This window comes from Rutidosis leptorrhynchoides, chromosome 10 (genome assembly GCF_046630445.1).
Source record: "Rutidosis leptorrhynchoides isolate AG116_Rl617_1_P2 chromosome 10, CSIRO_AGI_Rlap_v1, whole genome shotgun sequence".
In the NCBI taxonomy this organism is placed as follows: Eukaryota; Viridiplantae; Streptophyta; class Magnoliopsida; order Asterales; family Asteraceae; genus Rutidosis; species Rutidosis leptorrhynchoides.
In genome coordinates this window covers 322,018,500-322,031,825 of record NC_092342.1, presented here as the reverse complement: position 1 = coordinate 322,031,825, position 13,326 = coordinate 322,018,500, and the positions used below count along the sequence as shown (strand labels likewise).

At 32.9% G+C, this 13,326-nt stretch overlaps 1 protein-coding gene across 1 annotated transcript; it reads right to left on the bottom strand.

Annotated features, from left to right (window-relative positions):
* Window positions 1–2,485: 2,485 nt before the first annotated feature.
* Window positions 2,486–9,107, bottom strand: LOC139871721 (dihydrolipoyllysine-residue acetyltransferase component 2 of pyruvate dehydrogenase complex, mitochondrial-like). Its single transcript, XM_071859455.1, has 19 exons — window positions 8,957–9,107; window positions 8,429–8,513; window positions 8,150–8,268; window positions 7,965–8,035; window positions 7,840–7,880; window positions 7,642–7,697; window positions 7,480–7,554; window positions 7,314–7,406; window positions 6,461–6,697; window positions 6,276–6,348; window positions 5,421–5,521; window positions 5,168–5,253; window positions 5,014–5,089; window positions 4,734–4,801; window positions 4,557–4,623; window positions 3,996–4,091; window positions 3,825–3,927; window positions 2,921–3,016; window positions 2,486–2,808 (listed from the first exon to the last, which is right to left on the bottom strand). Exons 1-19 carry the CDS (start codon window positions 8,993–8,995, stop codon window positions 2,738–2,740), a joined length of 1,653 nt encoding a protein of 550 aa, XP_071715556.1. The 5' UTR covers window positions 8,996–9,107; the 3' UTR covers window positions 2,486–2,737.
* Between the last annotated feature and the right edge of the window lie 4,219 nt (window positions 9,108–13,326).

Below are 13,326 nucleotides of genomic sequence, written 5' to 3'. Positions count from 1 at the left end.
TTGATATGATGAGATTGGCTACTGCTGTTAGGGTTTCGTTGATGTTCGAGGAAGATAATGACGGTTTCGCAAAAAAGAATTCTTGTGAAGGATGCTATAAATTTTATATAACCCAAGTAAATGGACAATCAAAAGAATTGAATCCTATACTTATACTGTAAGCAACAAGATAACGATAATAGTAATAATAATAATAACTAGTAAAATGACCCGTAAAATTACGGGTTTGTTTAAACAAAATAATTTACTGACATGTTTTAAGTATTAAATAAATGTAAATGTTAAATTTATTTACTTTAATGATCCGTTTGACTAAGAAACTTGTCGTTGTTTTTACAAATATATAGAGACATGTATTTTCGCATACATATGTAACTTAATTAATTTCGTAAAAAGAATTCATATTTGAATATTAATATTATAATAATTATAATTATAATTATTATATTAAAAGTAAATAAAAATAATAATAAAGTTCGCTCAAAATTGAGTATTTGTATTTTTAATAATAATGATAATTATTAGTAATAATAAATGTCTTTTAATTTTTTTAGAAAATTAAAATTACAATCTAGGAGAGATTAGTATTACCTTATAAAAGATTTCGTATTATATTTTTAATTAAATTAATATATAATGATGACATTATCATTATGAAAATTAAAAGGTAATTAGCTTAATGATGACATCATCATTTTAGAGCTTTATATGACTATATAGATAATAATAATAATAATAATAATAATAATAATTGTACTAGTATTTTTGATAATTAATTAATATTGATATTAATATTGTTAATATAATAATGATAATAATAATAATTTTTTTGAAAGACAGATACAAACCTTATTATGCATTACCTAGAGCTTTTTACAGAATTTGTACATATTTCTATCGGCTCAGATTATGAGTTAATAGCATACGGTATTTATCTCGCCACTAATTACACGTTCACAACAACATAGCAAACAATTTCAGCGTGTTGTTATTTCGTGGTAGACAGGATTTACTAAATGAACTTTTATTGCACGTCCGGTCCCTCTCATTTAAGTAAAGGATTTACTATAGTATGACATGCTATTTCATTATCATACATTAATAGTGTTGCATTTTTCTGCATGACATTGTCTTCAGTGGCGAAAACAGGAATTTTTTTCACCCGGGGCGAAATTTTTTTTAAAGCGTATCAATTTTTTTTTTTGTAAAATATAGAGGTTTTGGGGAAAAATATGGTGATTTTTGAGCAAAATGTGAAGGTTTTTGGGCAAAATACGAAGGTTTTGGGGCAAAATACGGAAGCTTTGGGGCAAAATATGGTGGTTTTGGGGCAAATTATTTTTTCCACCGGAGGCAAAATCGAAAAATCCAAAAATTTTACACTAAAAATTGCAAATCGACTGGGGGCATCTGCCCCCCCTTGCCCCATGCTATTTCCGCCACTGATTGTCTTGAAGGAGCCATTGCAGCCATATACTTTAAAATTTGTAGTTTCCATTGCTCTATATTTGAATTCCGATGATGATGTTGACACAACACATTGTAACTTAGTTCTTCATGATATTAGTTCCACCAAGACTAGTAAAATAACTGGTGGTACATGATTGTTTAGTAGACGGGATCACATGTTACAAGTGGTTGGGGCCCTGAGATCCTTGCAAGAGGTCTCAGGTTCAATTTTTGGGGTGGTCAGGGAAGGGTTGGAAACAGCCAGGGAGTATTCCTGATGGGCTGCGTACACTAGAGTATGAGGTCGGATTACTCGCCCTTCCCGGGTAACCCGAACAGGGAACACCTTACAACTTTCAACTTGTAGGAAGAATATACCTTGTCTCATTGTGGTTTTCTTAACTATCCTAATACACGAATCCCAGCATCCATATGTGTTTGACGTGAATTTTTTAGAAACTAGTTGAGTTGATTCACCGAGTATGTTATGTTTGGTCCAATTATTACGAGATACAACCACCTACTCACCAAGCATCTATATACCAAGCATCAATTGTACTAAAAGTGATCTTTTTTTGTAAGCGCATCATTTGTTCTGTGCGAAAAGTACTAGGGAGGCTTCCTTGAGCCCTAGAATCTATCTAAGATATCTAACGTAAATTTCCTATTACTTATCATGATATCTTACGACAATCAAGCAACTTCAATGTCCAAAATCATTTGCATGGAAATGGAAGTGCTGATGAGGAAAATGTAAGATAAATGAAAACCAACATTCATTTTATAGACGGGGTATGGCAATTAGTCAAGTAGCCATTGTTTATCACCTCCAATGTGACACAAGTAGATACAATCGTTTTAACATTCGAGTCATCAAAATAATTTGTATCAAAAACGTACAGACTAATGTTTTGACTAATGTTTTTGAAGGTGCATAATCATGTCCATGGGATGTGCCACAAAGCCAGTGACTTCAAATGTAATCTAAAGACGCGACAATAAGCAAATTGGTATTTTCAATGTACCTAGCAATCAGTTACAAACAAATAATACGAAAATATTCGTTTATTTAGGTTTTACATGGTAGTGCAAGGAGCATACTCAATTCTTTCCTGCACATAAGAGATAAAACTTAACTCTATACATGACCAAAATCGAGTCCATATTTTCATGCCTCAAAAGACCTCTTTTTCTTATTTGGAAACGATATTTTATGATGTGATCAAGAAAAGGCCAGTGTAACTCGGTAAAAATTGATAACTGTAAATTGAAGAAAAGTCATTCATATTTAAAGCAGCATTGTTTCTGGATTCTCGATATAGCCTTTGAATGCTTTTAGCCATTCTGCACCAATAGCACCTAATAACACAATACCCATATAAATATTATTAGCATCTAATACCTTTTTCTGAAGAAAATGACAAATGTGCGAGAATCAACACTTTTAGTTGTGATAAGTGATAAAACGTACCATCAATCACACGATGATCACAACTCAATGTAACAGACATGTATGATGCAAAACTGAATTCTCCAACGCTCGAGCCAGGAATAACTCTCCTCTCGGCTGCACATAATTCATTTAGTTAACATATGAGTTTGTCGACGGTATTTAGCAATAAGTGTGACCCATTTACTTGTGACCCGATCAATTTGGGTTAAGTTCTATCACAAGAAACTCAATAATAAAGAGTATAGCTAACAGAGGAGTGCAACGATGGATCAACAGTAGCCCAAAGTCAAATTGTAATATATCCAATATACCAAAATTAAAGAATGTTGATATTGTATTGTATCCATTAATAAAAAAAAAACGAAAGTCATAGTTTTCGACTGAAATTCTGATAAAAAGAGTGTTTGCAGGTCAACCCACAGTTGTAAATATCCCGGATTACTCCTTTTTAAGAATAGGACGATTTTTTATTTTCCAAAATGCATTTATATTAATCGGTCAATGAGTCAAAATTGGATTTGTTGATCAAAGTCAAATTTGGTCAACATTTTAATACGAATTTAAATTTAAACTAGAATTTAAGAGTCTTTGAACTAATGAATGATTATGTTTATGTTTCTAGACAATTATGTTAGAGTTTATGTTTATTCTAAACTTTATTATTTAAATATATAAAAAAGTCCAATCGGATTAATCCCCGAGTTTCCGATTACTCCCTCCAAAGTGTCGACCAAGTACTCCCTGAATAGGGAGTTTTGCAACCTTGAATAAACCCGGCTTGGCTCGGGCAATTACGTGTGATAAAAAGCAACCAGTTCTAACCCGAACCTGTTTTGACCCATTCCCCAACCAGCCAATTTTGCCACCTCTACTAAAAATTTTGTCGTAAACATGATGTAGAATGATCTATCTATCTACTCACCAGATCCAACTGCTAGAATACCGGCCTGGGGTGGATTTATGATGGCACAAAATTGCTTGATCCCAAACGGTCCCCCTAGATTTGAAACTGTAAATGTACCTCCCTGCAAAAAAGAGAATATGAACTTCTGAATCATGACCTAAAAAGATGCAGATATTAACAAGGTCAGACCTCATATTCAGCTGGTTTTAAGCTGTTTTCTCTAGCTTTTTTTGCTAAATTCTTTACATCCTCTGAGATTGTTGACAAGCCTTTCTTATCAGCATTCTGAAAGATACAATTTGTTAGAACAATATAAATCATAGCTGGTCATGAATATACAGGTGCATTAGAAGTGTTCACTTCATCCTTTTACTTGTATAAGTCGATATAGGTTATGTAACGGATCAAACAGGCAAAAAAAGAAGAATTTTTTAAAAAGAATTTAGCTTAATGGGTAAACAAGTCAAATAAGCTGAACAAACAAGTCAAACTTACTCGGAGTGAACTTTAAAAGCACAAAACCTCCAAAATCATTTTATTCAAAAAAATCAGATGACAAGTAATATTTGCAATAATTGTCACAGTAATTATTTATAAACAACGGTAAGAGTTCTAGCCAAATGTTTCTTGGGTCAATCCAACCTGACATGAACCATACAAAAAAAATTGCTCCTTTTGGCCCATTACCAACTCGCCCATTGTTCCACCTGCAAGGGACAGTAATGGCAACTAAAAGATACAATAACTAACCCTTATGACAGGTACAAAGAGTCCATTATCTGTCTGCACAGCCACATTGATGTGCACTTCATGAAACCTATGATATCATCCATTGGACACACATTATGATAATGTTAAGTTACTACGTACTCTATTATTATTATCTTACAAACAGAAGAATGTAATTCCCAGTTTTAATATACTTACTGGCGAATATAATCGTTAGTCCATGAACTATTACATTGAGGAACTTTACGAAGGGCCAATGCGGCAGCCTGAAAAGAAGTAGAATAAAGTATGTTGATGTCAGGAGCTTTATATCTGTGATTTTGTGTATAATATAACACATATGTGTGTCTAACACTAGGAATCATTAATTATAGTTAACACCCCATAGATCTAATCAAAAAAGTATTGATACGTCCTTTCTAAAAACGGCTATTTCTACTTGAGACCGCGAAAACGATGCAGAAAAAGAGATGGATACCTTGATCACCAGATCATTAATGGAAATCTTTTTCCCTCCTGAAGCTTCTTGTATTAAATTGAGATCCGCACGCAATCTAAAGAAAACATCATCATATCATCTTGAGAGACTAATTAGTGTTATATTCTCAAATTTAAGTTTAATTAGCACTCACTTTGTAAGTTTGTCGACACAGGTATCTACAGTGAGATAATAATGAGGAATGGTTTGCTTTGAAAGCAACAAGCGTGATGCTGTGACCTGTTAAGATTAAAAGATAAATTAGCTCTATATAGCTTAAGAAGAATATATGATTCTTTAATCAACCCAAAAACTTAACAGATGAGGTAGCATATAGATTCTAATGCAAAATATCTGACAGGGTTGTAGATACAAGATTACACAGGGAAGTTAATGAAGATGGTAACCTTTCTTATCTGAGAATTTGGAATATCGGTGTAATTTATAGCAGAAACTGTTGCTTGATCAGCCTTTGATGGTGCAGCTGGAATTTCTTTCTTGCCAGAGGCTACAAAAGGAGGGTAGGGTGAGTCAAAGCAATGCAATTAAGCAAACGAAAGAGAAGAAAATCAACTGATAGTGCCATACAAAATGACAATCCATTAACTAAAACATGGGTTATATTAGAGCTATTTTTACTCTCTAAAGAGTCAGATGGGTAAAATCGAAAGGTTTCAATAAACCATCCTTATGGTTTAGTCTAAATATCACTAGCAGTCCCTTGGAATATTTAATCACATCAATGATCCTTATTTTAAAAAAAAAAATATTATGCCCACGTTCCTTTCCTCCAACTTCCTTCCAATTGGGCCGTTACCCCATGCCATGTGAATAGCATATGAGGGCAGAAATGTCCTTTAGACCATCGAGAGAGTAGGTAATGAAATGGGGTAATTGCGCAATTGAAGGGAAGTTGGAGCAACGGACCAATGGCGTGCAATGTTTCAAAAATAAGGTTCATTGATGAAATTAGATAGTGTAAAGGACAGCAAGAGAAATTCAGACCAAATTATAAGGACGGTTTGTGTAAAAAAAAACCCAAGGAAAATTGAACTAAAAGTGCTTCAGGTCAAACGGAGCTCCCAAACCTCATTTTTTTACCAAATTGGACTAAAAGTGTTTCAGGTCAAACGGAGCTCCCCAAACCTCATTTTACCCGTTACCCAACCAAACCCACTAGCTATGCGCCCCTGCCCATCTTGCCACCTATAGTGACATGCTAAATTGTTGAACACAAAGAGTTGAGTTACACTGAGAAATACCCAAGTATTCTTCAACGTCTGCTTTCACAATGCTTCCATCAGGACCTGTACCTTTAATACTTGAAAGAGATACCTAATTAAAGAAAACAGTCATAAAAAGAAGAGAGATTAAGAGTGTCTTCAGCTAATTCAAGTTAAAACATGGATGCAATATAGTGGTACTCAAATAGTATTAGGAGAGATACATTGTTATCTTCAGCCAATTTTCTTGCAAGAGGACTAGCAAAAACGCGGTCTGTTTGTGGAGCTGCACTGGGCTTTGCAGCTTTTGGTTCCGATGAGGTGATCGGCTTCTCGACTACTTCTTCTTTGGTAGGAGTAGATGGTGGGGGAGTTTGTGGGGCGGGCCCATCTGATGACTGGGGTTTGTAATCTTTGAATTTTTCAATATCATCCTTCTCTTCAACAGTTATTGCAATCACCTGCCCAAATTATAACTTTAGTTCCTTTTAATAAAAGTTGTGCCTTTAAAGAATTTAGTTGGTCAAGTAAACAGATAGATGTATAACTTAGAGGTGACCCATTTACCCATTATTTGGGATTATTTTATGATTTTATCGTCTTTAACAGAACATATGGATTAAAAAAACAGCTCTAACTAGATAGAAAACCAGGCCAAAAGGTTTCAACAGGTTGAAAGTCACTTTAAGTGTTTTCATATGCATAAACTCCTGAACTGCTTTATCCATTTTCTAAATTGTTTATAATCATTCTTTGCACATTATCAGCTTTGAAATTAGATCAAGAAAGCTGATAAGAAAAGTGTTAGCAGGACAAGTCAGCCCAAAGGCCCCAACCAACCTGTAACCCATACCAACGCTTCTGACATTCATATTTCCATATCTAGTATTATCTAGTATTAGTATACATAACATACCACTAAAGTACTTAATTTGGTATATCTATCAAGTATAAAATATTTAACTAACTTGTAAATGCAAGAACACAAATTGTGGCCCAAACACACCCTCATTTAAAGTATAATCAGCTAATACTCAATTTCAAAACCCTAAAACATATAAAAGAAAAGATGAATACCTCGCCAACTTTGATTTCTTTCGCTCCATCTCCATGTATAATCTTAGCTAAATACCCTTCCTCCATACATTCCATTTCTACAGTGGCTTTATCCTATCATTAAAGGACGCACATGTTAGCAGTTAATCTCGCAGCAAATTCAAAAGTTGAGACGATAAAGGCGTACCGTTTCGACTTCACAAAGTACATCACCAGGTGCAACTTGATCTCCTTCTTTCTTTAACCAGCGTGCTATGTTCCCCTGGATAAGTAATCAAGCAAAAATATTAGGAAACCGAGTACTATTAGAAACACATTAAGCTACCATTAAGCTTATAATAACACTAACCTCAGTCATTGTTGGTGAAAGGGAAGGCATCCCTAGTTCTTGATGCGGTGGAAGACCTAAAATGTAAAATGTAAAGTTAAACAGAATAAAACTAAAAAAAAAAAAAAAAAGCTGATTATGATGGAACTTGGACATTAATGACTGACATATTACTAATGCAATAAGACTAGTAGATAGCAATGTTACACATAAGGATACCTGAATTTGTTGAAAATCTTCTCCTAAGTTGCACATCAGAGCTGTTAAACATAAACCAAATAATCAGAAAATGAAGTAGGAACACTGGCAAACGCAATGGTGTTATAGTAATCTTTAAAAATTACCATGAAATTCCTCTACTAAACACCATGCCATTAAATGAAGTTTTTTCTGCTTTAGCACCGGCATTCGATACCTACGCATAAGACGGCAATGGGTTTTTGACAGATGAGTTCTATATAATGCATATGCAATCAACATATTAATGAAATAAGAAACCTAATCTATGGAGCTAAAGAAATTGACATACCTTTGTAGGATTGACTGCCCTGTAGCTTCGAGTTAACATAGACGTACTTGAAATGAATCCACTGCAAGACATACATCCACAAATATTCTTGTTCTTAATCTGTCGGAGCTTAGACATATCTGCAATCATCATAAAATATGAGTAATAACAATGACCAAAATAATATATACGCGTTTCATCATATTTTCATATGCATACATAGGTGATAGGTGTACTTCCATAAAGTACCCAAAGATCTGAATTACAGCAGGTAAAATAGAAATTAGTGCCGCTACTTACCGTCCCCTTTGCTAGCAATAGGGCGACTACTGTGCGTAAACCACCGGACCAGAGTAGCATGATCCTGCCGAGGTGCATTTCTCAACTGAAATTCAACATTTAACAGATCAATGTCATATACAAACTTACTAGCAAGCATATATGCATCCATCTCATCAGATGTACTATATCATATTACAATAAGCCAAATCGCCAAATTCATTCAGCAAGCATATGAAACAATATTCAGTCATCCGTTCATCGTACACTAAATTATGATTTCTGCAACTATTTAATCATCCTAGGGCTAAACAGGATCTCAAAAAAATTTCAGCCGTGCAGTATCCTAACGTATCTAACATCGAATCATTTTACATTTACATCAATCAGTAATCATCAATAGTAGCTCAATACATACAAAAACATGAAATTAAAATATCTAAATATATAGAACAAATATTTACATTAATACATATACAGTAGTAGTAGAAAGTAATATCGATATAATAATTGAGCAGACGAAAGGAAGGAAGGAAGGATGATCGGGACCTGTTTAGAGTGACGGTAGATATGAGCTGCTAAAGTCATGATTGTTCGCCGGAAAAAATGGCGTCCGTCAGCCGTTGATGCAAGGAATATATATAATATAATAATGGAGATCGTATGTAGATGTTTAGTAAGTATGGAATCTGCTGTGTCTAGGGCTAAAAAGTAAAAACACAAAATAAAAATAGAACTCAAATCGTGATTGTATTTGAACGTCTGCTGCAAAAACGTAAATAAAAATATTAAAATGTGAGGGATCCAATTCGTTATTAACTAGTTGTGGCGCACTCGCGATGCGGCGGAAGAACGTTAGCTAAATTCGATTATGAAAAGTATAAAAAAAAAAAATAGAAGCAAATGACATAAACTGAAATGGGTAAAAAAAAAACTCAAAGTATAAAAAAAATCAAATAATAACAATAACATAAAAATAACAATTATATTAATAGTAGCAACATTAACGATTTGTAATAAGTGAAAAGTTATGTGGTTGATTATTAGTAAATGGAATGTTATGTGTTTGATTTCTAATAAACGTAAAGTTAAACCATAATGATAATAATGGTTGTGGTTGAATTACGGAAGATTGAAAGTTTGTTGTAAAATTATAGAAACATAAAGTTCACTATTTATAAGGTTTTACCTTTTAGTAAATAGGTATAATATAATTATGTGGTCGATTTATAATGAATGAGAAGTTTTATGTTTAAATTATAAAATGTGAAAAGTTTGTGGTAAGTTTATAAAAGCTATAAAGTTAACTATTATAAAAGGTGTGGTTGAATTTTTTTTTTTTTTAAAAAAAAAATTTGTTGTAATTTTGTAAACCTTATGAACTTCACTATTCATTTTCCCTATTACTTTTGGATATATAAAATATAGAATAATAATAATAATAATAATAATAATAATAATAATAAAATAATGAATAATTATTAGATAGTAAAAATTGTGTGGCGGGTTTATAATGAATGAGAGGTTTTGTGTGTGAGGAGTTTGTGGTAAATTTGTGAAAACTATAAAGTTAAGTGTTAGGTAGGGTGAGGTTGAATTGTAAAAAAGGAAAAGTTTGTTGTAAGTTTGTAAAGCCTATTAAGTTTACTATTCATTTGGGCTTTCTCATTTAGATATATAGATATAATTTAATTTAATTTTTTTTTTTTTTTAAAGCAACAAAAATCTATAACATACTATAAATCGTGAAGATTAGTCTGACGTGTCAGTCCTTAATTCCATCTTAAGCTTGCTTGCTGAGGTGTAAATTAGTTAATTAATCACAATTAATGATAATTAACCAAAGAAAATATACGTAGACATCTAAGAGGCTCAAGGGAAAATCACGCAGAAGAAATTTGGACGTCTTTAATCTCATACACAGCAACCCTAACCCATCTCCTACAATCCCTAATACATCCATCGATTCAATGTCTCAAGAGAATATGTATACTCAATCGCAATTTCAATTGTATTTTCATCATCAATCGCAACACCTCAATCTTGGGTTATCAGTCGCTAAATATATACATGGTTAGGGTTTATCATCGCTCAGTTAGGGTTTAATTTGATTGTATTTTTAATAGGTGAAAACAACAAATACGGTTTACATCGATATCGAAAACAAAGGAACCACATACTACGCCGATATCTGAAACACATGAATCGTCGAATCAGTTATCGTCTTTCTGCATTCCCAATCCAACACAATCATTCCAAATATTCAACAAGTATTGCAATCAAAATAGCAAATTTGTAGCCGATTGACACATAGGTATGTAATTTTGTTGTACAATTCATTGTGTTTTAATTAATTTTGGTTGTTCATGTCATGTTATTATTGTTCGTGAATTGATGTTTTTTTACTTTTTCTTATAATGAATGAATTATGAATTATATGTATATATGTATTACTACTTACGATTTAAGATTAGGATTAGTTTTATACACACACACAATTTAATAAGTTGAGTATGGTTATGTAGCTGAAAATTGATGCATGATTATACACACACACACAGTGCTAGATGAAGATTACAGCCAGTTGTGTTAGGATAATACGATGGAGTCACAATGTAACCAATCGATTACATAGCTAAACATTATTTACGCCTCTCACTAGCCCATATTAAACTGAGTAAATGTTGTTCTTAGGTTTGCTAACTTCAACTATGATCATAGTTTTAAGTTCGTTGGTGTGCTGAAGTAAATATTTTATTGTTAAAGACCTTCGGGAAAATAGAAGTACCTTTTAGGCAAGAAAAACCCCGCGTTTTTTGTTCATCTGGTAGTAATGTTTATCAATATCTGCATTCAGGTATCCTGTGAGACAATAAAATCTTTTGTTGAAAATAAGTTTGGAATATGCTCTGCTATTAACAATTACCATTGTCTTACTGCTCACGATGATATGCAACTCATTAGTTTACCAGGAGATGCCACGAGCTTTTTGCTGCTAATCGAAAATACAACCAATCAAGGAGTTGAACATTTTGCTGAAGTCCTGATAGGTGGTACATTCAAGTTTGAGAAAACCTCTGTGAAGATGAAACAAATTATCAAAAAATGCCTCTTAGAAGTCCCGTCGAATACAGGACAGGTAAACTTATCTGATTTTCAGTTTTCAATAGTTAAATCCACATAATTTCAGTTATGTATCCAACTACAATAATAATAAACCATTAACCGTCCATTTATGTACACTCCAATTTACCTTTGGATTAGTTGGTTTCTCAATTAAAGTTAAATTTAAAATGACCATATTAATAGGGAAATATTTACAGTGATTACATCTAATGTTCAAATCTTTATTTGGAATCTCTAACCACTTGTGTATGATACTAAATATTTAGTACAGTAGTTGATAAAAAATTAATTTTAATTTCCTAATCATTTCACATATTCTGATATCAAATATTTGGTACAACTGATTTAGGACTTTGATTTTTTTATTATTTTAAAGCTAGGCTTTCCTATACTAATCAAAACGTGACATAATTAATGATGATATACAGTTGGGTAACATACATAACTACATTTATTACACTTCATCTACATATCAATGTTCTTTAGCCTAAATGTTCTGGTTGACTTGGCATTTATCTTTTTATGAATATTTGTGTTGAATTGAAGGTAGGTGTTAAGATGTGTTGGTCTGTTATTTGTAGTGAGTAATTGGTTTTCGACAAATAAAGGAGAAACATTTGACGATACCAAATGTGGGACTTAATATATGGTGAAGGTCAAAATGGTTGAGTGAAATCCATTTGTGTGATTTCTTTTAAAATTTCTCTATAATTACTATTTTAAGCATGGATATAAGAACTGTACACTGCCATAGTCATGTATTTTAAGTTTGGATATATTCTTAGATAGATTTTTTTAATCCATCTGTCTTCTGGAATTATTTGACAGGTCTGAAGAGTACCCAAATATATTCGAGTATTGTCAAATTGCTATCGAGGTTGAAGCAAAATCTATAAGACAAGGTTCTGTTACTAACTTTGTTATCTCTTTCCTTTAGTTGAACAAGCCACTTCTTGTGGCTCATAGAATATAAGTTCAATCAATGGCAACCCCTGATAGGATATGGTGCGTAGATGTAACATGGTTACATGGTGCTCAACTTGTGATGTACCCAAGCGATTTATTGTTGAGTTGTACTAATTAATTGACATAACATTTTAATGCTAATTTATATGGACATGTTATCTTTCATATACATAAGGTAAATAGTAGCTATAATTGACCTGTAGAGTAGCAGTAATGTTGGAGTCATGAATGGGTCGATTTGAGCCACCTCCTATCATCTTAAGCTTAGCAGATCAATTTAAAAACATTGTAAAAAATCACAAACATAGAAAGATGGATGAACTGTCACGTTGATAAAGTACCACATTCTCATGTAATAATTTGTCACATTTTCTTAAGTTTGTTTATTGTAGCTATGGATGACAATATTACTTTTACCATTCATGATGCCAAAATTATTAACGAATAATCAGATTGGATTAGTTGTCTTTTGTCGCCTTGTGGGAAGCACAATTTGGGGATTTTTCTATTGAAGACCAAGTGACCTTTGATCGGTTTCTGAACAGTGTGGAGTCTAAATGGTTGCATCAGAGTGGATTACTCGTCTTTTGTTGCCTTTTGGTTATGATGGTCAACGCTAATGTACCACAAGTTAAACTCAACTTCGCTTGGTGGTGCGTTTAGTTGTGGTCTTTTTTCTATGGGCTCACCATCATTTGTTATAACTTGGGTTAGTGCGGGCTCACCAACGTTTGTTTTTACTTTCCCTCATGATGATATCATCTTTTTACAAGGTCCCGATATAAAGCATGTAAACGAAACATTCAAAAATTTCCAAGTTATGTACA